The sequence below is a fragment of the Podarcis muralis genome, chromosome 1 (genome assembly GCF_964188315.1).
Source record: "Podarcis muralis chromosome 1, rPodMur119.hap1.1, whole genome shotgun sequence".
Classification (NCBI taxonomy): Eukaryota; Metazoa; Chordata; class Lepidosauria; order Squamata; family Lacertidae; genus Podarcis; species Podarcis muralis.
In genome coordinates, this window is record NC_135655.1 from 36,786,272 (window position 1) to 36,810,387 (window position 24,116).

Genomic DNA, 24,116 nt, shown 5'->3' on the forward strand with positions numbered 1-24,116 from the left:
GTTAGGTAAGTATTTTCATTTATTTACTTAGTTTATTGGGGCAGCTGCCTCCCGCACCTCCCTGGCTAGGCCCATGCTTTGGGCCAGTCAGGTGCTCTCAGGGTTGTGGTGAGGATTAAATGAAGAGGTGAAGAACCGCGCAGGCCACCTTGAGCTCCCGGGAGAAAAGGTGGGATAGAAATACAATAGACAAACAAACTAGGAATCAGTCCCCTTTAAGAATTTCATCTGAACACTTGACGAAGCTAAGAGAGAGAGAAACAAAAACTCCGCCCGAAAGAAGAGGGAAAACACTTGTCTGTTTGTATGTTTTCTTTTATATTCGCTCTCAAGATTCTTCCACGCTACTCCTAACAGGATAAATCTGTGTCCGTTGTGTTTGTTGCTTTTTGCCGTTGGGTGCCTTTCCCGCTCTTCGGAATAATTTTTTCCCCTGCCTTCTCCTGCTAAAGACATTTCTTTCGTTCCGTTTTTCCTGACGTCCCTCCGCTTTGGGCGTCATCATCAGGCTTTTTGCTCATCAACATCGTCGCTCCTTCCTCCGCGTTACCTGAAAAGAGGAGAGAGGACATATCCAATAACAGGCACCTCGCAATATTCCCTAGAGCAGGCGGGTGGAAGTTTTGGTCTGCCAGATGTTACTGAACTACAGCTCCCATCAGCCCCTGCAAAACTGGCTAATACCCATGGATGATGGGAGTTGTAGTTCCGCAACTCCTGGAGGGGCCGAAAGTGCCGCACACGCCTACTCTAGTCTACTGAGCGCGCTGTGGAAATGTGGATGCAGATCGTGGAATGGACCACAAAGGAAAGGTACGAGCCGCTTCCCGGAAATCAGTCAATAAATTTCCAAGTAGAGACCGCGAAACAGAATATATGGAGATCCAAAGGGAAGGCGGCAGAAATGCACCTAATATTTGGGGGGTGGACACATCTAACAAGTCAACTGGTGTTCAGTAAGCGGCGCTCAGAGCAGATTTTAATCGCTCGCGGATGTTTAAGCACTCACAGCGAAAAGAGAGCTCTAAGTTTAAATCGCCATCCTGAAGTGTGGTGGGGAGGGGATGCAAACTCCTGGAAGAGCGCTGCCACGTAACCCTGCAAGCACCTTTCCAGGCGCATGTGCGAACGTCCTCGCTAGGTTTTAGAAAGCCCCGGGCTTTTTAAGGGAGCTTTCACACCTGACACAAAAGTGCATTTGGTTGTTCTTCCACTCAAATCTATTTTTGCCTCACTAGTGTGAATTGTGTTAACGTAGGCTAAGGAAGCATAGAGCCGTTTTAAAAACCGCTCTGAGTGGCTATGGTGGGGGCTTACGTTTGGTTTACAGAACAATTTAAGGTAAAACGGATTTAAGGCTCAAGACAGGGACGTGTCCCTTGTGTCACAGGTGCGACTGATAAAGTCGGAAGCAGATATTTGTCACCAGGTACACAAGAGGTGGGGAACACTGGCCAATCCTGGCAGGCTCCCCTGGAATTGACATGCACATTGGCCAATGATGTAACTGGTGTGATTATTTATTACAAACACCTCAAAGCGGCTTACAAAAGATTCTCGCACTAAAACATCACATTCAAGTCTAGTATCGGGAACAAAAATAAACACGTTGCGAGAACGCTTTACAAAAACAACAACTTGTGTACATATAATGCACTGAGTGTACCTGTAATGTTTTGAATGTTTTAATGAGAAATAAAGTTGTAAAAAGCCAAAAAACACAGCTTTTTTAGAATTGAAAATATATGCTGGCCATTTCAGAATTTATACTGAAAACTGGGATTGGTGAATATTATTATGATTATTTAAAATGTTTTCAGAAGGCTCAGCCATGATTCTTGCTACCTCTTCCGCTCCTGAAAACAGTATAAAATTTCACCAAGTTCACTGAGATGGGCCCACCTTTACCTGGCAGCCCTGACCAAGGAATACTAGTACAAATATGTCTCTCAACGTTCCCCAAAGATGCTCAGGTTAGGACTTTGGCGAGCCTCCGAGTGGAAGTTTATAAGATGATGCGACAGCCCTAAACACATTTACCTGTGGAATTCAGGCCTCCTCCTTGAATTCCACAGAATTTATTTCTGAGCGGACATACATAGGATTGTTCCGCAAGCAGCACTTTTCGGAAACAGAATCAGACTAGCAAACGTTGGCTGATACCGGAACTCATTTTCCAAATGGTCCTCCTATTCTTTTCCAGCCCTACTTGAAGAATATTTCCCGGTGCGTATTAAAAGCTTTCTGAAGCATCCCTTCTAAAAACGCCCTCACCTAACCCATTGGATGCTTTTCATCCCATTCAAAGCAAAGGCTTAAAAAAAATAAATACCAATCTACTCAAAAGAAAGTCCTACCGGAGTTCAATGGGGCTTGTTCCCAGGTAAATTCGAGGATGGCAAACTTAAGCATTATTTGGGGAAATGGGAATGACACTTTCGAAAGAGGCGCTCTTACTCTTATAGGTTGAACGACTCTCTCTCTCTCTCTCTCTCTCTCTCTCTCTCTCTCTCTCTCTCTCTCACACACACACACACACACACACACACACACACACACACATATGGGACAGAAGTCAGGCGCATATATACGGAGAGTGAGCCAGTCAGATCGGCCGTCCCGTGCCGTGGAACATTTTAAGCTAATGATTATGTGAATCTATTACCCATCAACCATTTTAGACCGAATGAACTGATTTCAAGCTCGGCAAGGCGAAGTTGACTTCAGTGCAACTCGAATCGCTCTAAAGGTCTCCTTTAGCCAAAGTTTTGAATCCTGCTGCCCGTCCCACTTACGTCAAGAGGCTAAACACCGAAGAGCTAAGAAGGATCCGAGCCTCTGGGGTCTTTTTTGGTGTTTGCAGGAAAGAGGGGAGGGAGGGAGGGAGTGGGAGACGTTGATGCTTTTGTTGTCAAGGGGCAAAGAGCTTATGTTCTTAACCTCTGAGGTTTTACACTCTTCTGCCGATTTGGACATTCCTTTAAGCACCGCCGTGCCTCAGATGTGTCTCAAAGGCCCCACGGGCTAATCTCCCACCTCCAACGCAGCTCCATTTCCCGGCGTTTTCAACGGACCACGTTGAAGTTACACCTACAATTTTCCACCCTCTTCGCTTTTTGCTTTTTTGCTTTTTTGCCCGTTACAGAACACGCATTTAGACGAGCTGAACTTAGACGGTTGTGATAACGGGATACAGGGGGGCCAACCCGAATAAAATATTGGGGGGCAAGTAAGCCCCACCCCGCATAATCGATCACAAGACACGGCGCAAGCAACCATTTGAATGGCAATGACCATAAACTTGGGGGGGGCCGTAGCCCCCTCAAACATTTTATGGGGGAAGGACGAAGGGACCTCGGCCTCTAGGCTCCTATGCTGGGATTGCAGCTCTCACGTGCGAATCAGAGGACCGCCGAGTTCAGCCCAGGCGTACTTTCGTTTAAAGATGTGAAGCATTGACTTCTGGGGCAATTCTTGGAGGAACTCCTCGGGGCGTTAGAGGTGTTCGGGCTTTAAACATTTTTTAACATGGACTTAAGCTGGGACAAGATCCCAACTTCCTGAAACGTTAAAAAAAAACAACCAACCAACGGATCGCAGACACACTCCTTTGTGATGAGGTAGAGTCATAATCGCGTATGGAAAGAGGGAAGATGGTTACCCGCGTTGCCTTCCTTTCCTTAAATGGAAACAGGGAAGAGAGGGAGGGGAGGGGGATCCAGATGCAATCTTGGAGTATTTACACTGTTCTATTAGGAAGCCGGGGCCCAGCCAGCACCCCTGTGGGGGGAAGTTCTCTTGAAATCCATAGGAGCTCAGTGGAAAGGCGCGCTATTGTTGCGAGAGGGAGGAAGGCAAAACAAAACAGAAACCTCGAGGGGGCTGTTGTTTGTTTGTTTAGGCGTTTCGTGAGAGCAGCAGAAAGGAATCAACTTTGGTTTTCCGGCGCACCAAACTACCTGCTTTCCCAATCGTAGACCCTAAGGCAAAATGCTGGCAGTGGAATAAAATTAATGCCCCTTTGAGAATTACGAACCTGGTGAATACTGAGGTTGAAATCCTATACCCTGTTACTTGGAAGTAAACCCCACTGAATCATCATCATTATCATTATCCAGGGAGAGACTCGGATCCAAGGACTGCTCATCCTAGTGTAGATTTAGGGATCTATGCTGAATCCAGCAGTGGCTTGCTCTCCTCCACGGCCCTCCGTGCATACCTTTCAGCTTTACAGAGCAATCCCACGCACGTTTATTTAGAAGTAAGTCCCATTGAAGTCAATGGGGCTTATTCACAGGGAAGTGGATAGCTGCTTGCGACTTAGGCGGCTACCTAATAATCTCTTTAGGCTGACACTTGGGAGTTCTGGAAGTTCTTGGTGGCGTGAAAATTGGAGGGATCCAGTTGTGCAGGATTCGTTCCCTCCTGCACCGTTCCGTAAGCAGCTCACGTATTGCCCACCCAGGTCTAAGTATATGGGCCCTGTTCCAGATAGTCTTGCGCGTCAGTTTCAAATCTGAAATTCATGAGACTTCTGAAATTAGTCCCATTGGTGCATCCATCCCGCCACCCCCTCCATGCATGGGTCTTTAAAATTATTTTCTCTATAGCCAGTAAACTGGCTATAGAGAAAATAATTTTGTCCCCCCAAAAGAAAAAATCCACTTCAAACGGATTTATCTATTTTTTGTAATTATAACTCGCCCTTTTCAAGGAAACTCGGGGGGGGGGCGTGCATAGTCCTCCCCATTTTTCCCCGTTTAGACCGAAAGATGTCGATTGGTCTTCGATCGTGCAAAGATTCAGGGCTTAGGTCCGGTTCGAACTCAAGGCCGCCTGGTCTAGCAACCATAGGAGCCAACTCCTAGGGGCCGTGGAGGCTTCCGCTCCGCAATAAAATATTTGAGGGGACTGGACCCCCGCGAAGTTGAGGGGCATTGCCATGGGCGTAGCCAAGAGGGGACAAGGGGCAGCTGCCCCTCCATCAAGTAAAACAATAGAAATATTTAACTAACTGACCAATCTGCCCCCCCCACAAAAGTCCTGCCCCCCTCCCAACAAAAACCTATGGGCATTGCCATTCAAATGGTGTGTGTGCACCATGTCATGTGATCTATTATGCTGGGCGGGGCTTACCTGCCCCCCCCCCCCCATATTTCATTCAAGTTGGCACCCCTGCTAGCAACACACTGGAAACTACCACGCTGGAATCATGCCCCAATTTGTTTCTATGAGACTTCAGTGCGCGCTCCTGAGCCGGATTCTTAACCTTATTGTGGATGCGGCTGCTGCCGATTTCATTGGTATCTTGGCGTTTTGCAGAAGGCTTGGTGCGGAGGTGGGCTCACTACCTCGCCTTGCACACCCCGTACACGGAAGAAATGGAATAACGGCAACTTTGGAATCAGAGGCCGTTTCTTTCCCACCCTGAATTGACCTTAGGTTGCATTCTTGGAAGTAAGTGCCATTGAAATCAATGGTACTTACTTCTGAGAAGACCTGCTTGGAACTGCATGCTAGGAACGCATTGTTACTCCCCTCCCCCATCGTGTTTCAGCCCATTTCTAGACTTGCATCCGGCTGTTTTGATACGTGGCGGGGAGGGGGAGGGCCTCCATCTATTTTCTTTACCTACTACAAAGCCTCACGTGATGCATTACAGGCCTCTTCCCAGCGAGTAAGAAGTGTCGCATCCGTCAGATGCTCGATGCCAACAGGAAATAGCTCTGGAATCAGAAGAAATCGAAGGACAACGCCTGATTCCCAAGCCATCTCCTTAAACACCTTTCAAGTTCTATTTTCTTTCAGTTGTGTTGTGGGCACACATTTTCTTCGTTGGGAAGAAAATGGTCTTTCTGACTGGCGCCTGCCATGTGCAGCGCACGAGAAATGGGACTCGATGCAACTTTGGATCGGGACGAAAACGAAGCACGCAGGCGCTACAGAGATCCATAGGAACTCGAGCTTTACGGTGTCCCTCATTAACATTTAAAAAAGAAAGAAAGATGGGAGGGGGGTTACGCCATACTGTTTTGTGTGATAATACAGACAACTATTTCCAAAATGACTTTACTTATACACAGGGCAACACCATTCCTGTATATTCAAAAGGGAGTCCCCCTGTTCAGCTACAGTTGATTCCTATGTAAAGAAGCAGCCTGACAGAGGAATATTGGAAGTGTCTACTCAGAAGTAAGTCCCGTTGAGTCAAATGGGCCTTACTCCCAGGAAAGTGGCTAACGGGTTGAACACTGAGTCTGTGCTTTAGAATATTGCATAAACGTATTAAAAAAACAAGTCAACATATTTACGCATCCTAGCTCTAATTATTTCAGTGAAACTTACTTTCAAAGATGTTTTTATTCCACGTAAATCTGTTTAAGATAAGGCTTCGGGTATTAAAAATAAACCTTCCACCTCGATTTCAAACACATTTACATTTGGTGGGGAGTTAGTGTCCATAAAATTAATAGCACTTTCTTGCAACAAAATGTGTTCAGGGTCCACACCCTAAGAGGAGGAAGCCCATTAAAAAATACTTAAGATACCTGTTTGGCTTGCAATTGATGCTTTTTTGGTCTTCAGTAACGTTCAAGAAGATCACACTTACGCTCGGAAAATATTGTTATTTTTCTTTAATGGGGAAAATTTGGACTCCCGCGAGTTAGATCTGTGGTTTTTAGGGCTAGGATGAAAATTGGACTGACACCACTTTGCACTTTAACAATCGGATTTCGTCAGGGTACAAGTTGTTTGTTTAACCCGACAGCTCCGTGCACCCCGTCGCACGCTTTACACACTCATTAAAACGATTATTCACGACCTGTCGAGTGTTTTCTAGTTCATTCACAGGAAAGATTTAGCGCCATAGGATCCAAGCATAGACCGTCCTCAAATCTGCGTCTGGTGCGCTGGTATCTAGCTTCTACAACTTGTAAAAGAACGGATGTTCTAATAACAACAATAACTATAATAATATTTCTGACACCTCAGTCCTAAACGCAGTTTATCTGGAAGTAAGATCCACAGGTTCCTTCCAAGAAACTGAAGTGCAGAGTTCACAGGCTTAACGTGAGACCAGGGGGAAATGATCCTTAACTCATTAGACTCTCAAAGTTGCATTCAAAAACAAGGGAATAACTTCCCAGGTAAATGTTTTAGGATCGGGTGTCTAGCTCTCCGATGCCAAATAAACCCGCAGGCCAATGCTGACGCGGTTTACTCGGAAGTAAGGCACATGGATGTCAGTGGGGTTTAACCTCAAAATGCCGTTGTTTGGGATTTCTTGGAAATCTGCCCCAGTGGCTCCAACAGAACTGACCTAGGGACAAACAGTACCTTTTAAAGATAGCTTTTGACAGCTCGGCAGGATCATAAACAAACGGCCCGGAATGACTCTATTTTCCAACAGTTGGGTTGGAGAGGTTGAAGTAGAAAAATGAGGAGGGGATTCCTAGGGTAAATAAATAAATGCAGCAGTCAACCGGCATTTCTATTCTACAGGAATTTTATCTGAAGCGGGGGCTAGACTCCGCTTCTCCCCCCCCCCCAAAAAAAAATGGACGAATGAGAATTTATGAAGAAAGCAATCTTGATTTTAGAACGTCAGAATTTCCCCTCAATTGTGGCACATGGACAGAAAACTCAACAACCAGAAAAGTTGCCCCACTAATCAGTTACAGCCAAAACTGCAAAGAATCTTGCCGGCAGCCTTCAAAACTTCACCAATTTATTGTGGCATAATAAATTTTAAGGTGCCTGCAAGACTCATCACACTTCTAGATCGATGAGAGTAGGATTGGGATGGCCGGCCTGCTAATGAAGAGTTCGGGGGTTTTAACGGACGAACTTCATACAAAAGCGCTTCCAACGATTCTCCGGAGGAGTTTATAATTCTGGCCAAATGTGTCCTTTCACCTTCGTGGTTTAACAGGGACAGGTCACATATCGCCCGTCACAGTGAGATAGAATATTGTGGTTTCAATTAAGAAAGGCAGATCGCCGTAAGGCCGCTATCCTGACGCCCATTTACTCAAACCAGCGGAAATGAAACGAATCCGCGGTGCGCTGCTAGTATAGAGAATCATGCATTTCCGAAAGGTTCTTGCTGGCCAAAGCTTTTGGAAACCTTCGGGAGGGAGCGGTGAGAGGGATTTTATAAGGAACAAACGCGCAGTCAGATTCCGAGCCCAGTTAAGATTCGGGTTGCAGGACGGAAATTCCGCCACTGCTGTTCAGGAAGCGCTGGGCTCAAATCCCTTCCACCCAACCTCTGATATTAAGTGTGTTTACTAAGTGTGTTTACTCGATTCTCCTATGTAATATCTCCCGCTCTCACTCTCTTTCTCGTGTGTGTGTGTGTGTGAGTGAGTGAGAGAGTGAGAGAGAGAGAGAGAAAATGTGTATATAATACATATATGCATTATTTCTCAAGGTTTTCAAACTTTACGCAACATAAAGTATATTATTATAATATAAAGAAAACGGAGAGCAAAAACGCGAAATCTAAACGATTTCTTAATTTCTCGCAACGTGAAGAGAGCATGTATGAGTTGATTGTTAGATATATAATAATCCACAATCAGGTGCGCTGTTAAGAAGGACTCTTCCTAGCCTGCATCCCCTCCGCCTTTTGCTCAGCACCAAGCCGCTAAGATAAGATCAAGGCAAAAGAAAAAAGAAAAGAAGACCGAAAATCTGTACATAAATACTTAAAAACCGGGCGCAAATAAACACACCAATCGATAGCAAAGTAGCCAGCGCTTGTTCTATTGATGGGGACACAATCGATCCCACCCCCCTCTTCCTGCCAACCAAGACTCCGAACTACTCTGTAGGTAATTATTAGGATTTGAAAGCCACGGATTTTAATCAGCAAAAAATAAAATAATTTAAATGCTTCCATTTTAACCTGGATGGAATTTTCTTCTATTAGAAGAGGGAAAACGCCCGCCGTGGGAGTGTGGGTTTAGTTTTATTACCACCACCCACCACTCCCAATTGCAAAACTTTTACAGTAGTAAAACAAATGGGGAGTATTTTTTTTTCCAAACACGACGGCGAAAAAAATGCATCTTGGAAGAAACATCAGCCTTAATAGCACGGTTTCTTCCTTTCTGTCTGTCACTCTCTCGCTCTCTCTTTAAAATGTAAACATTGGAATCGGGTGATAGCTTCTTGAAATGGACACCAACCTTGCAGTAAACTCGCTTCCTTATAATTCTCATACAAATCCTCGCTGCCCCCACGTTTTTAGATATATTGAGCCTAAGGATGCCAAAAGGAGAAGAAATTCTCTTCTAGTATATATATACATTTTCCCTCTCTCCCAAAAGAACATTTAGGGGCCTTTATCGTGGTTCCCACCCTCACCCACTTTAAACAAGATTATCGCAGCCTCTTGTGGAATGCAAAACTCTTTCATTATATAGAGCTGCGATTTTTCAAAAGAAACAACACCCATATAAATAAGTACATTCCCCCCCCTCGTTGCTTCTTATACTGCCTGTCTGAAAACCTTAGTGATTTCTGAAGGGTTCTCTCGGACTGTGACCCTCCTCCTCTCCCCTAGCCCTGCACGGCACTCTCCCGTCCCATATGATCAATCCAACAATCTGAAATTATTTCTGCTCGATCAACCCTGAGAAGGGAAAGTGACTCCTCAAAGAAAGTCAGAAGTAAAACCCTCCTTTCCCTCTGCCTACCTCTTGAGATTATAAGGGAAGCTCGATAACCTCGAAAGTATCTGAACTAATCTATTTTTAAAACAGCAACAACACTGAAATTCCTAATTCGCAAAAAACTGAGAGAGATCGAGATTTCTACCAAGAACAGATCCGAAACATTCAAGCGCTTCCCACGAGGTTGGGAGAAGACGGGCCCTTCTCCCACACGTGTGCGCGCCCCACAGGCCCGCCTGTTTCCTTCTTCGCGCCGACCAAAATCCCACTTGGCTTCAAGGAGTCAGCTTAGGTTGGCTAGAATCATATGGGTCAACCTGAGATGGTTCTCAGATCTGGCATAACAGAATAATATAGAAAATGCTTTTTGGCGTTTAACTCGTGGCTTTCTGTAGCCTACATAATATATATGAAGGTAAAGCAAAGAGCATAAAACTTTTAAATCCTCATACACCGCCATCTTTAAACGTCTGAATGAAAGCCAACTAAGGTCAGTTTGACTCATGCCCAAGTCACCGGAAGGATCCGCAGAAAGTTAAGCAAGTTAAGGAAGCGATCCCAACTCCCTCTGAAATAAAGTGGACTTTTTTTAAAAAAAAAGTTAACTTTGGCCTGGTGGTGCCCATGGCTTGCAACTGAAAGAAACTCGTTTATTGAGACTTCCTTTCAAGGAAATCTGTTCCAGACTGGGGTGGAATGCCAATTAAAAACCAGATTCGAGACAATCGAGAAACGCATCTAAGAGCTGTGGTAGAAATGTGCCTTATTTGAACACGTCCAGAAAACTACCGCTCGCTCTCTCTTGATATATATATATAGGGAGGTAATCTTCTCCCATAATATTTGCAAATACGTTACTAGTGGTGATCGGCGCTTTGGAAAGCAGCTTAAACTAAAATTAGGGGATGTGAATTGATTTGCACCGTGCGATAAATTACAGTAACTTTTTTTTTTAATTCTCATTATTGCTTTCCCTCCCCGCCTCTGGTTGGTTGCTCTTTGCTCCCCACCGGAAGGTGGTGGCGGCGGCGGCTGAGTTTGTGTAACCTGTTCTCACGTTGTTGTCATGGAAACGCCACACAAACCTCCCACAAAGCTTTAGATCGCCTTTGCTGTGGGAGGGCACAGAGGCCCAAACTGTCTTACAGGGTGATCCGCGGTGAAGCCGAAGTGGTTGGGGATAAACAAAAACAGCATCAACAAGCGGCGGGGGCGACAGTAGCAGGGGACGGGGCTTGCTTAGATGCTGGTGCTTCTCAGTGTAAGAGTCTCTGTCCGCTGCTGTCGACGTGCCTGGTGGTGGTTTGCCACGACGTGTCGCGCCTGAGCTCAGCGACACCGACACTGTACCTTTAAGGCACATCTGAAGCACGTCCTCGCCCTCGGAGAATCCTGGGAACTGTAGCTCGCCTCTCACAGACTTACAGTTCCCGACAACCCTCAAGAAACTACAGTGCCCAGAATTCTTTGAGGGGGAAAGGTGCTTCGAATGTGCTTTAAAAGTATAGCGTGTAGGCAAGACTGTCAATTGAAGGTGAGAGGTGAAGCTCTTGGCTTCAGTACATTCGGATGGGGGAAGAGATTTCCATGGGCTTTAATGTTCTTTCCTTCCACACCATAAGCTATGGAGCCTGGGGCCGGGGCAGATGGCCTGAATTAGATTCCCCTTTGCAGTAATGACAAGGGAGGAAAGAATTTTTAAATTTACCACTAGAAGAGTAGCACTGAGAGATCCGAATCAGTGTCTATCTTTCTATCTATCTATCCAGCCACCCACCCACCCACCCATGCACTCACACACACAGAAGGTGAAGCTTATGTATCTATATGGCAGTCAAATTTTCTAGGCACCTGAAATTCGAACATGTGTGCCAGAGGAGGGAACACTGAGCTCTTGGTTTCTTGCGCTTGGCAAGAGCGCCCTCGCCCTGCAGTTTAAAGAACAGCAGAGGCATAAATCCTATTGCATAAACACACTTAATAAACCTTAACGTTGCCCATATGCCCACATTCCACGCGTTCCTCAAACCAGAGCAACCTCCAGTTCATCTCCCTAAACTTAGGGACTATTTCTGTCAATCAGCTATAAGCAAGCATTGCACGACAGAGGCGGAAGGTGAAACAGTGCCGTATCCATGGAGAAAAATTAAGTAACCAAAACAGCATTTCAGACTCCCTTTCTTTCTTAGTCGCTTCAAAATCTAAATTGACCCATTTATCCCATAGGCAGGTTTCTTAAAAACTGTCACCGGTAGATCCATTCTCTCTCCTGACTACTAATTTCATTGTATATAAATTGCCTTTGGAGGGAGGGAGAATGAACTTCACCCTCTTTCTATTTCCTGCAAGGGGAGATAAACCTCTCAGTACTTCATTACCGTTGGCTCTGATTGCGTTCAGCAGGTGTTTTTATCTTCCCTGCGTTTGGGTAACTCAAATTGGTGTATTAACAATTAATTATTTTCTTGAGATTACAAATTACAGGAACAGGGGAATTAGGGGGGAAAGATAATTTACAGTGTGGCGCACGCTGCATTGTTCTTCTGTTCCCCCTTCCCAGCGGGTCAACTTTAACCATTAAGAAGATTTAAAAAGAAAAGAAAAACCCTCCCCCCTCCCCAAAGCCAGCACTGAACATAACAGTCCAGCATAGACGCATCACATCACTATTTTAAAAAAGATAAAACCTGGGAGGGGATCAAAAGTTAAGTGGATTTCACGATCCACACCCAGTTAAGGCTGCAATGTTGTACCAATTTATGTGGGAGTCAGCCTCACTGAACGAAATGTAGGCAAATACAGATATCTCGCCCACTGCAATTCTTTAACATGGAAGCTTGAAATCTCCATCATGTCTAGCAGGACTTACGCCCAGGAAAGTGTGCGTAAGATTTCAGACTTAGGCCCATTCCTAAATGGATCCTGTTCTCAAATAAGCATGCGTAGGAAAACTGCGTCTCAAGCGTCCCTTCGTTCCTTCCAGTAGGAGCGACACAGAAGTCTCATATCTGTCCCTAGGAGTTAAATACACAAGACTTGGAGTGGCAGCCTTTACTGGACGTTCACTCCATCGACTTATGAGGGTCTTCAAAGAAAATATGGGCCGCGCGATCCAGCTAAAATTAAGCTTAAAGCTCAGTGATTTCGCTTGGGAAAGAATTGAAAGCACGCGAAGGAGTCTCCCGAACCCACAGCCAAACGATTTCGGGATGCTTCACTTTGGCTGGATTGGGCTCGTGTGGAAGACTGAAAAGTTTCGAGCACAAATAAGTCCTGAAACTGCATGGAAGCACTTAAAGAGGAGCACGCCGAAATTTGACACCAGAGCCGTTTCAAAAGTTTATCTTGTAGTACTCCAGTTAATTTCTCATCTCAGTACAATGTCCAGGAATAATAATCCCTTTCCTTATTATTTTTTTTCAACCTTTACATAAATCGCTTTTCCTTTCTTAAATGTTGCTGACGACACTTTTTCTTTATCTTAAATATGAAATAGGGACAATTCTGAGCACGCTTCCTAAAGAGAGCGACTGATGTAGTTCAATTTATTTACTGTATGAGTTAATCTGCATAGGATTGCACTGATAGTAACGCGTTTTGCATAATGAAAGCGGTGCAGACAAGGAAGCTGTCTTGAGAAAACCTCATTAAAATAATTTTAAAAAAATTATCTGCATAGATAGATACACACAGATGTATATATACAGAGAGAGAGAGAGAGAGAGAGAGACCACAGGCGCTTTCAAACCAAACGTGGGAACTTAATATCTCATTGTTTTCAATGGGAGGCGGCAGCATTCATGCTGGAGCGATCAATGGGCCTTAAAGGGTTCTTAAGTTTGGCTGGGTCCTATCCATATATATTTAGGAAACCCACAATTATTAGGCACATGTGACACCTGAACACGGTATCGCATTAAAATTAGAGCAAAAAGGAGAGAGATAGAAATTGCAAAAAAAACTCCTTTTAAAAAAAACCTTCTCTTTCTAAATCGTGAATCTGTGTTTAGACAAATGAATGAAAGAAAGAGAAACTGGCAATTAAAACAAGCAGCAACCCCAAAAGAAATATAAACAGCGCTCTGTGAAGTTTAGGAGAGAGCAAAGGCGCACTCACCAGTTCGAAAAGGGCCGAAGGAAGAAGGCGGCGGCGGCGGCGACCAAGCAGGTCGGATTCCTTGGGCTCCTTCTTCCTTTCCGCCGCAGGTAATTCTTCCCACCCGCTTCAAAAGGCGAACAAAGGCTCTCTCAGCGGCGCAATCGTCTTGGCTTTTCGTCACCTTGGCTCTTTGTCGCTCGAGTCTCCCCCTTTGAAAAGCAGGCAAAGTCTTCCTTCTCCTCGCCAGTTGTCAAAGGTCTACAGTGTTTCAATGGAAGAAAGCAGGATACATTTTACCCAGGTCATGACTCTTAAAATAACAAATAAATAAAACGGAAGAAGAACGAATAGAGAAGGGGGGGGTTGGTATTGCGGGGGATTGTGCGGTGTAGAAAAGACGATCCAATTCTTGGCCCGTCCAAATTTACAGATCGAAATGGAGGTAGATAGGGAGGGAGAATTCATAATATTTGATTTATTTATTTTTCCCGGGTGAAGGCCGAAGAATGGATCTAGACAGAAGCTTTCCCATCTCTCTTCTCCTGAACCCCTCACCCCCCTTAGGGAGAAGGCGGAATGGGGGCTGGCTGGCTTGAACTTCACCTACCCTGCTGCTGCTACTGTTGACAAAATGGCTCGCTGAGATCCTTCGTCCAGCTGTTTTCCTTCCCAGAAGGTCCCGTCCTTCTGCCGTGGAGTCGAGAGGGCAGGTTCTCCGCTGAGAGGTAGGAAATCGCAGCAACTCCGCCCTCTGGGCACGATCACCCAAAGCCAGCCAAAAGAGCCACAGCCAGCCAACCCTAAAAAGCACCCTCTAATGATCTTCACCTTCACCTCTGGCTAACCCAAGAGCTCCGCCACTTTTTTTGACGCAGGGATCCCACCGCAGAGGCCTCCTGCACTAGACCCTCTTCCCCACCCCCATAACCACCACCACCTGAACCGAACGGGCCTCTGGCTGGAGAACATCTCGCTGGATCTTCCATGGCTTCCGCACCAAGTCGCCTTCACCATACGAGGACATCACAGCCTCCAATCTAGAGGAGCTGAGCTTAAGGCACGGGAACCTGCCCCAGGAACCACTGCAGAAATATACAGCGGAGGGAATGCCTTCATTCACATGCAAATAGATCCACGAATATGAGAAGTTCATCATTTTAGAAAAAATGAAGGGAAAGAAAGGGGAATCCTAGTTATATCCCCGTCCTGGCGCAAACGACAGGGCTGGTGTGACATAGCGTGGAATTTCCTGTCCTAAACTTCCTCCCTACTCAGATAGCTCCCGTGTAAACGCCAGGTGAGTTCTGTTTGACAAAGGAGTGGATTAAAGTTACCGAAGCTCACTATTAACAAAAAAAAAAAAAAAAAGAGGGAGGAGGAAAGGGGGCATCTGAAGGTCAATTTCGGCAATTACAATCCCATAAAGGTTGAACAAGAGCACAGATTCTCAGACTAAAACAAAATGGGAGGGTTCCTCGAAAATCTATATCAATCTCTCATGGACAGCTTTGAGCTCCACCGTGTTTGATGCAGACGGTGCGATGCGATCAGCCCCAGGAAAAGCGTGCTTGCCTGAGTCCCAAGGCCTCAGAACGCCGCTCTCCGGCACCCTTCTTTCTCTAGGGCCAAATCAGATCTCTTTCTGACAGGCCAAGCCTAATGTTTTATTATGATTATTTTGATAGTGAGAAGAGAGCCTCTCTGTTTTCGGTGCCAACTTCTCCGCAAGTAAAAATGTCCTTAAAAGAACTTTCTAGGGAGAATTTTAGGTATGAACGGCGTTTGACATATTATTATTATTATTATTATTATTATTATTATTATTATTATTATTATTATTATTATGCCGCCCATCTGACTGGGTTACCCCAGCCACTCTGGGCGGCTTCCAATAAATTAAGTATGTCCGTGGAATGTATTGTTACTGAGTTCTTTTACGATCCAATATTTCCTTTATAGGTTGGCGTATTTGTTATCACCCTTCGTTCCCTTTCAGAGTTCAAACAGTCCCAAAATTTAAACCAAAGAACCACCGACGAATAAATGTTTTTTTTAATTCAAAAAAACACACCAAACATACAGCTGGAGTGAAAAAAGTGTATTTTCTACCAACATGCCTTGAAGGATATAGAAACGCTAAATTTAAAAGTTGCCTAGAGCGCCAGGATATTATCACTGGGTGATATCCTACGTTAGCTATACTCAATGTAACTTAAGTCAGTTGATTTCAGTGGGTCTACTCTAAGTATGACTTTGTTGGATATCTATTATTATTATTATTATTATTATTATTATTATTATTATTATTTATTATTTATTATTATTATTATTATTCGGACATGACGATGGAGTGATAGTAATCAATCCGTCGGGATTTCACAAGTGAAAACTTTAAGGAAGTAATGTCCAGGCCTTGAAGTGGTGACCATCAAGCATTCAGTTCCTTGGCAAACCAGGAGAAGTGCATGAGAAAGCAAAATGGTGTGGCCCATCTGCTGAGAGACAGAAGTAAATGAAATGAAAAGTTGAGGGCCAGAGTATGGATGGCTTTGGGATGCACACTAACATATGTACAGGAGGACCTGAATGGTCATTGTAGCGATTGATCCCAAAAAAAACAGAACAAAAAGAAGCGCCGGCTTTCCAGGTAAAAGTAAATAAATGCACGCCTGGATGATATAACTCCAGGAGAGCTATTTCTCTGCCTTGCTCTCTTTCCGATTTATATACAGCACGCACACATACACACACCCCAGGTCTCGCGATGGCACCCGAAGCGGTCTACAACCCCGTAATCAAAACAAAAGGCAATCTCGGGAGTTGGCAGATCAGAGGAGACCTCTTCTGCCGTGACCCTCCCTTCCTCCACCTGGAGTAAATAAAAAAAAGAAGAAGAAGTGAGGAGGAATCACCTGAGCGCCTCAAGGTGCAGCCAGCCCGTGACAGAAACCCGGAGTTGCAAACGCCAAGTGCCTGTTTACACCTTCGAGGGGGAACTTACGCAGACACACACTTTCACACAGACACACACAACCTCTTTTTCTTCAGGAATGACCATGCATCAAGTTTAGCTAGTTAAAGCTTATTGAGGGGGTGTGGGGAACCCCTATACCTTCTATTAGGCTTGCAAATCTGGAACCTACCATATGCCATCACCAAGCCCCCTGCTGTCCCCACTTCTACACACTTCCAATCCAGGATCGGGTCAGAGTTTGGATTCCTCCCCCGCCCGTCCTTATTGTTTTTTTGTTTTGCCAGTGCCACTGCAAATAGCAGGTTTAATTCCTGCTGCTGGATTCCCCACAATATGCAACCCGTGGCAAGTGTTAAATAATACATCGGCCCCTTTGTCAGCTGCACCACCAGACGCCTCTCCTCGTTTGCTCGGCTTTGGCAAAGGATACGGACTCCATGTTGGAATCGGCACAGATTATTATTATTATTATTATTATTATTATTATTATTATTATTATTATTATTATTAGCGGAAGTCTTCAGTATAACCTGTTCCTGCAACTCCCCCCCCCGCCAAAAAACCCCCCTCTTTTTTTAACCTCAGGATATTTTATTTTTTTAATTGTCGCCCAACATTTCTGTGATTTCCGGCTTTGCAAACGATTCCCCATAACCCGAGGCTGGAGTTAGGCACGTCAGGAGAGCGTCCTTTGCGATTTCCACCCCAGCCAAGTCACTTTCTTTACAGAGTTAGGAGAACTTGGGGGTGGCTAGGTTTCCCCAGGTTTCCCCTACACTCACATACACCCCCAATTCTACTCCTTAATCACTCCCATCCCTCTTTCCTTCGTGAAGAACATCAACTCTTCAGCAACCCCCTACCTCCCCCTTGTTCCCCAGAAATGTCAACATTTTCTCCTATCCGTCGCCTAAAGTATCCCCTGGTTCCTCTTTCTCTCCTTTTTCCTTCTGGGGGGAGGAGAACTCCTTTTTGAGAAAGAGAGAGAGAGAGATCCTCTTTAAAGCGTTTGGCGATAGCATCTCCAGCAAAGAGATTATTTTTCATCCCCCCATTGTGCGCAGGGAGCCGGCTTATTGCATTACTGCCGAACCCCTTGCCGACTACACAATTGTAACAAATGAACAACTTGTCCTCTAAGGACTCGCTGCGGGATCCAATTAGCCGAGAAACCCTCTGCACCGGGTTTTCTGAAGCGATTGGCAAGAATCGCTACCCTCCTTCTCCCGAAATTCTTCCCCAAACCGGATGCCTTAAAAAACACACACAAAAAACCCCCTCAGACCTCGCTGTCACGCCACCCCTTCAGCCCAAAGCGAAAAGCAAACGGAACGGCCCGGCAGTAAGAAAACTTAAGCTCCTTACGTCAAACAGACACTTGGGCTTCAGTAGAACTCTATCTCTATCTATCCTTCTATCATATATATATATATATTCCAGTGCAGTGCACTTCGTCAAAGGGCAAATTCTGCACATCACCTCAGAACCCATGGCATCACTGCTGTATTCCTTCCCTACCCTTCATTTCCTCCCGCGATTCCTTCCATCAAAACTTGGGCGCACGCGAGTGCAGTTCATTTTTAAATGGAAGGGGGGCAACAAATATACTCTTTCCAGGACTTAGATATTATATATACCTATATATCAGGCAAGCAGCCCCCCGCTTTTGAAAACACAAGAAAATGAAGCAGCGAGAGCTGTTTGTGGAGCTACGCACACGCAGAACACCCGTAACTTAGGCACACATTCACAAGCACATAGAAAAGAAAGGGGGAGGGAAGGCCGTCTTCCTACCCGCCACCCCACTCCTGAAACTCACAGCCCCATCCAAAACACGTTTACTCGGATGTAGGCCTGGCCGTTGCACTTACTTTCGGGCAAATACGTTGAGGAATGAGGCTCTTAAAAGTCAAGGGCTTCCAAGGCAATGTGCTTTGAAGCGGCTTGTTGGACTCTTTGAAATAGAAATGCAAACGGCCAGGAGTGGAATGCAAGCTTGCACGCATTCAAATGACCGTGTAAAGGTTGTTGTTAAATAATAACCCAGAATTGCTACACCACTAGCCCTTCCAAGAATAAGTCAAACGCAAAAGACCACAACACAAACTATCGAAAACCCTCCCTCGTAGAACAGTAATCAAGTATGTTTTCAAGGCAACATGTGCCAAATTTTCCATTTTTAAAAAAACACCACTCTCACACACCTACGAGTATTTTATTCTTATTGGGTCAGATTCTGAAAGCGGAACTAAAGGGGGAAGTTCTTCAGTTCTCTTAAACATTAAACTCCAGATTTGCTCTCGGGTATTGTGGCAGATGGAGCAATTGAGAGGTGGGGCCTAACATTATGGGTCAGCTTCAGTTTCCTATTGTTTTAAAAGTCCTTTGGATGCTAAAACTTCTTGATTTAAAAAAGACAAAAAAACTATCGAGTATATATGAATTTAGCCTATTTTTTATTTCTGTGTGTTCATAGTAAACATTTTTTTTGTAAGTGACAAACACGGGCATATGACCACAGTATCACAATCAAGATTTTTTTTTTTTAAGACGACATTAACAATCACTCAAATTTATGCGGCATTTGCGCAACACAGGTTACATATTTGCAAGGTTTACCTATAAGTACAATAGGTATTAACATTTCACTACATTTAAAAAAAAATAAAGGTGACCTGTTAGTGACCACATACATCAAAATATACACAACACAAACTGAAGGCAATTCATGAATTTTTGTCCCCTCGGATTCATTTGAACGGGCAGTGCTGCAAAACTGAAATGATATCCTTCTTGTTCTGATTTGCTGTATTTTATTTTATTTTTAAAAAAACATTTCGTACACTGAGTGCATTTTCTAAAAACCCAATCTTTGGTCTAAAAGTAAACAAAAGGAAAACAAAAAAGGGAGGGGGAGAAAATTGGCTCTTTTTTAAAAGGGGAGGGAGTAGAGAACAAAAGAATCCAGGGCCAAAATGCAATTATTGAGTTTCTCTGCCTAATTGTTCTGCTTCCACCACGCAAATGACACTTTGCATCGTGGCGTTCATCAATTTATTATCATCATGATTAAATTTTAATTTTACTCTCATGGTCTGCACCCACCATCACATCCATGATAACTTATAATACTGCAAACATGGAAAATCTGGTGGGTCGGCGTGAGGAGGGAAAAAACAACCACCCCAACACACCGGTGTCAAAGCGGAGTCCAAACGGCCAAAAAAAGCAGTCACTAGTTTAGATATACCTTCTACTATCTTATTATTAATATTATTTATTTATTTAAACCCTTCCCAAAACTGCATCGTCTACAATGTATCCTTCTGATTTTATTATCATTATTATTATTTTTGCACATTTGCTGACTCGCCTCGCTTGGTTGGAATAAGAAACGACCCTAAAGACTTGAACAAACGTACAGAAAATGGGGGTTAGAGGGTACGGGGGAAGAAACTTAATAAAAAATACCTGGACTTTTTTTTTTCCTGGGTGAGTATTTTTTTTTTCTCCTTTCTGTTTTGCTCATTTTTTAAGTCTCTCGCTCGCTCGCTCGTTCTCTCGCTCTCGCTCTCTCTCTCTCGCTCCATTAGCATTTACAAGGTAAAGGTGTGTAAAATGTTCACTTACAGTCTCTTGACTTCCCCTTGGAGGTTAATGTATTAACGGGTTGGAGGAAGAACCCTGATTTTGATGTGTGAAATAATCAGAAAGTCCACCCGACAGTCCCGTGGTAAAACTGGGCAAGGACGGTCTGAGGGACTCGCAGGGGAGAGTGGAGGGCGCCTGCGGCGAAGTGGACGACGAGGCGGCCCGCCCCGTCATCGAGGTGCTGCTCTGCGAAGTCATGGACGGGTGCGGGACGTGGGGGAAAAAGTAACTGGTCTGTCCCGCCGCCAGGAGGTTGACGGAGCAGGGGTTGAGGGAATAGGTGCCGGAGCAGGGCACCGACAAGCCGCAGGGCACCGAGGCGGCCAGCGCAGCGGCCGTGAGGTGGTGGGTGGCGTAGGGGATCTCGCCGTTGACGAGTCTATCCACGCTCAGGCCGTTGGACGTGGAAAAGGAGTGGTTGTTTCCCAAGGAGTTCTGAGTCAAGACGGAGCTGTAGGGCATGGGGTGGCTGGGGTAAGCCGACGTGGTCCCGTTGTAGCTCAAAGTGCTGCTGGCCCGCGGGTGGTGGAGGGACAGGAAAGGCGACATGGGCCAGTACAAGGAGCCCGCCCTGTCCATGAAGGTCAGGCCGGTGGAGGTGAGGCGGGCGCCCCGCTTGAAGGCCAGCTTGGCCCGCGAGGTGGTGGAGCGCCGCCGGAGCTTGCCCGTGGTGCCTCCGATGAAGACGTCGTCGCTGGAAGGGTCTAACATCCAGTAGTTGCCTTTGCCAGGGTCGTCGTAGTGCCGGGGCACCTTGACGAAGCACTTATTGAGGGAGAGGTTGTGGCGGATGGAGTTCTGCCAGCCCTGCTTGTTCTCCCGGTAGTAAGGGAAGTTCTTCATGATGAACTCGTAGATGCCGTTGAGGGTCAGGCGCTTCTCGGGGCTCTGCCGGATGGCCATCATGATGAGCGCGTTATAGCTGAACGGCGGCTTCTCGTACTTGCCGTTCTTCTTCTCGCCTTCCTTGCCCCCGCCGTCGCTGCCGCCGTCCTTGGCCCCTTCCGACGGGCCCTTTTTCTCCTCGGACGCCGCTCCTTTCTCCTTGCTGTCGTCCAGCTCGCCTGCAGAGCCGGGCTCCCCTTTGCCGCCCAAGAGGTCCCCCTTGGACACCTCCATGGGGCCAGAGGTAGCGGCGGCGCCAGAGGCGGCGGCGGCGGCCGCCACGCCGACCCCCACCCCGGGGGGCTGCAGCAGGAGCTGGTTCTTCTCTTCCTCGTCGTCGTCCTCATCCGGGGTCGCCCTCTGGGGCGGCTGCTGCTGCTGCTGCTGGCCGTGATGGTGGTGGTGGTGATGGTGATGGTGGTGGTGGTGCGGGTGGTGGTTGTTGTGGTGGTGGTGGCTGTGGTTGTTGTCGCTCTGGACGGCTTCGGGGACCAGGCTGTTGATGCTGAAGGACGACTTGGGCAGCATTTTCACTTCCTTCCTATCGCCCATGTCCAACATCACACTCTAGGCGGAGGGGGAAAGTTGCACAGCCGGCAGGAAGAGGTGGTGGTGGCCGCAGGAGCTGGTGATGATGATGGGGGGCGCTGCTCGGTCCGTCCAGGAAGGCTGGAGGCTGCTGAGGAGCAGCGATGGGCAGCAGCAGCAGGAGCAGGAGCGAGGCAGCGGGAGCAGCAGTAGCAGCAGCAGCAGCCAGGCACTTGCACCACCAGCTCCCGTGCTTGGCAAGGCATGTAGCAAGGACGCAGGAGCAGCCGGGGAAAAGGAAGGGAAAAAAGAGATGAGGGACCCAGCAGCCAGGCAAGGAAAGCCAAGGCAACGGGCGGGTGGGGGAGGAAAGGGGGGCGCGGAAAGGTTCCCCCCCTCGAGGAAAAAGAAAGGGTAAAAAGGGGGGCTTTCCAAAGGGGAGGAAAAGATGGTCGCCCCCCTTGAAAAAAACGGAACCCCGAGTCCCCTCTGTCCAAAACTACTTCATGGTGCCTGGAGCCCCCCTAGTCCACCCGAGCAAGGGAGGGCGGGGGGGAAACCGGCAGCCGGGGCCGTGGATCAGAGCAGCCGAGACAGCTTTAGCTACAATTAATTTCAGAGCTACAGACACACACTAGGGCTGTAAAAAAATTTTTGGTTTAACCTTTCCCACCGGCCGCCCAATCAGAGCGCGCGGCGTACAGGAACGTCTCCCCTGCGGCCGGCCAATCGGCGGCGCGCTTTCTCCTCCTCTTCCCCTCGCGCTTTCTCTCCTTCGCCGCCTCCCTTTCACCCTTTCGCAGCCCTGACGGCAGCGCAGGGATACCAAAGGGGGCAGGCGCATCACCGCGGCAGGTTACCTTTTCCCCTCCTCAGAATCCCACTCCCCCTCCTTGGCCAACACCCCACTCCCAAATCCACACACACCAGTTTCCTCATAAAAACCACTCTCTCCATATATGTATGTGTATGTCTCTCTGTGTGTGTATGTATGTATGTGTATATATATATATGTCTGTGTCTATAGGTGTCTTATGTATGGCTGGGTGTCATAGATATCTATTCTCACACGCTTTCTTTTTTAAAATATTTATTTATTTTTATTTCCTGTCAGGGGAGCAGAGAGAGAGAGAGGAAATGGTGGCTGAGGGGGAAAGAGGCACTACTTTGCGCAAGCCCACCGCCGTGGTGCCTTGGCTGAGGCAGGATTTTGTAGGCCTCTCTCTCTCCGTCTCTGGCTTCTTCACTGGCTCGTCGTGGTGTTTTCTTCCTCACGGGGGAGCCGCTTTATGGGATGTTGGGATTGTGGAGGGAGGGGAGGGCGGCGGCAGAAGCGGGAAAGGCCTCCTGCTTCCAAGAGGGATTCGTTCCGAGTTGGGTCTCCTTGGCTTGTTTTGCGCCTGAAATACCGGAAGAGGGAGGGCCGGCCTGGGCGGGCGAGGGCAAAGGCGGCTGTCCTGGAGGCGGTTCCGGAGGGAGAGTGGACTTGCGAGGGCGCGGGGAAGGCCCTGCGCTCCTCCTGGCGTCGGCCTGTCTCGGAAGCGGAACTGAGGACGGACGGACAGCCGGGGAAAGAGAGGATGAACGACGTCCAGAGAGAACGGCGGGCGCTTCAGGATTTCCTTGGGTTTTTGTGTGTCATTTCCGCAGTGACGGGGGTCAAAAGGCCATAAATAAAAATAATAATAGCAAATGCACTCAAGGTAATCTATCTTTGTTTCCTCCCCCCCCCCCATTCCTCCCACAACCCTCCCCGCCCTCCTCCCCACCCGCGAATCTTGCCTCTGCTGCGCTGTGATTTCTCACCCCCGCGCGCTCCCTCTCGCCCCCGGGTCCTGTGCATGTTTCCTCGCAGGGAAGGCGCCAGGTGGGGCGGGCGACCGGCCGGCTGATAAGGCTTTGCGGCCTCGGCTCTCGGCCCGCTTTCCAGGGACTCCCGGTCGCTTTCTGCCCACCGGGGGAATTGGACCGACTTAACCTCAGCCCCCGCCATCGCGGACGGGTCGTGTGCAGGTTTACCCGGGACTAAGATCCGCTTTGTGCAACGGGGGCTTGCTTTACGAGAAGTGAGCAGAACCTCAGGTGTTTCTTTTAAAATACGAGTTTGGGACCCTCTCGGGCGCACAGAATGCGTTTTAATTTAAGCCAGAAAAAATAATTCTAACTATGTATGATCTGTCTTCCGCAGTGGAAACGGAAACGAATACATGCCAAATGCAGTGCATCGGTTTTTGTTTTTATTTTTCTGGGATCTTCCTGCTCTCTTTTTTATTTTGCAATTTATATATGGGATTTGCTG

The 24,116-nt window shown here is 46.8% G+C and overlaps 1 protein-coding gene and 1 long non-coding RNA gene across 3 annotated transcripts; both read right to left on the reverse strand.

Annotated features, from left to right (window-relative positions):
- Positions 1-294: 294 nt before the first annotated feature.
- On the reverse strand, positions 295-15,569 carry LOC114593068 (uncharacterized). 2 transcript variants are annotated; one of them, XR_003705582.2, is made up of 3 exons: positions 14,387-15,569; positions 13,798-14,037; positions 295-550 (listed from the first exon to the last, which is right to left on the reverse strand). It is a non-coding gene; the product is annotated as an uncharacterized LOC114593068 (long non-coding RNA). The 2 variants fall into 2 exon arrangements; XR_013392352.1 differs by lacking the exon at positions 14,387-15,569 and having other exon boundaries at positions 13,798-14,376.
- Positions 15,570-19,186: 3,617 nt separating this feature from the next.
- Positions 19,187-22,498, reverse strand: FOXG1 (forkhead box G1). The gene has a single exon (XM_028721599.2). It carries the CDS (start codon positions 21,848-21,850, stop codon positions 20,408-20,410), a length of 1,443 nt encoding a protein of 480 aa, XP_028577432.2. The 5' UTR covers positions 21,851-22,498; the 3' UTR covers positions 19,187-20,407.
- Between the last annotated feature and the right edge of the window lie 1,618 nt (positions 22,499-24,116).

Bases quoted from the DNA above. Each gene is read 5' to 3' on its own strand.
- FOXG1 (XM_028721599.2), bottom strand. From the start codon at position 21,850: ATGTTGGACATGGGCGATAGGAAGGAAGTGAAAATGCTGCCCAAGTCG.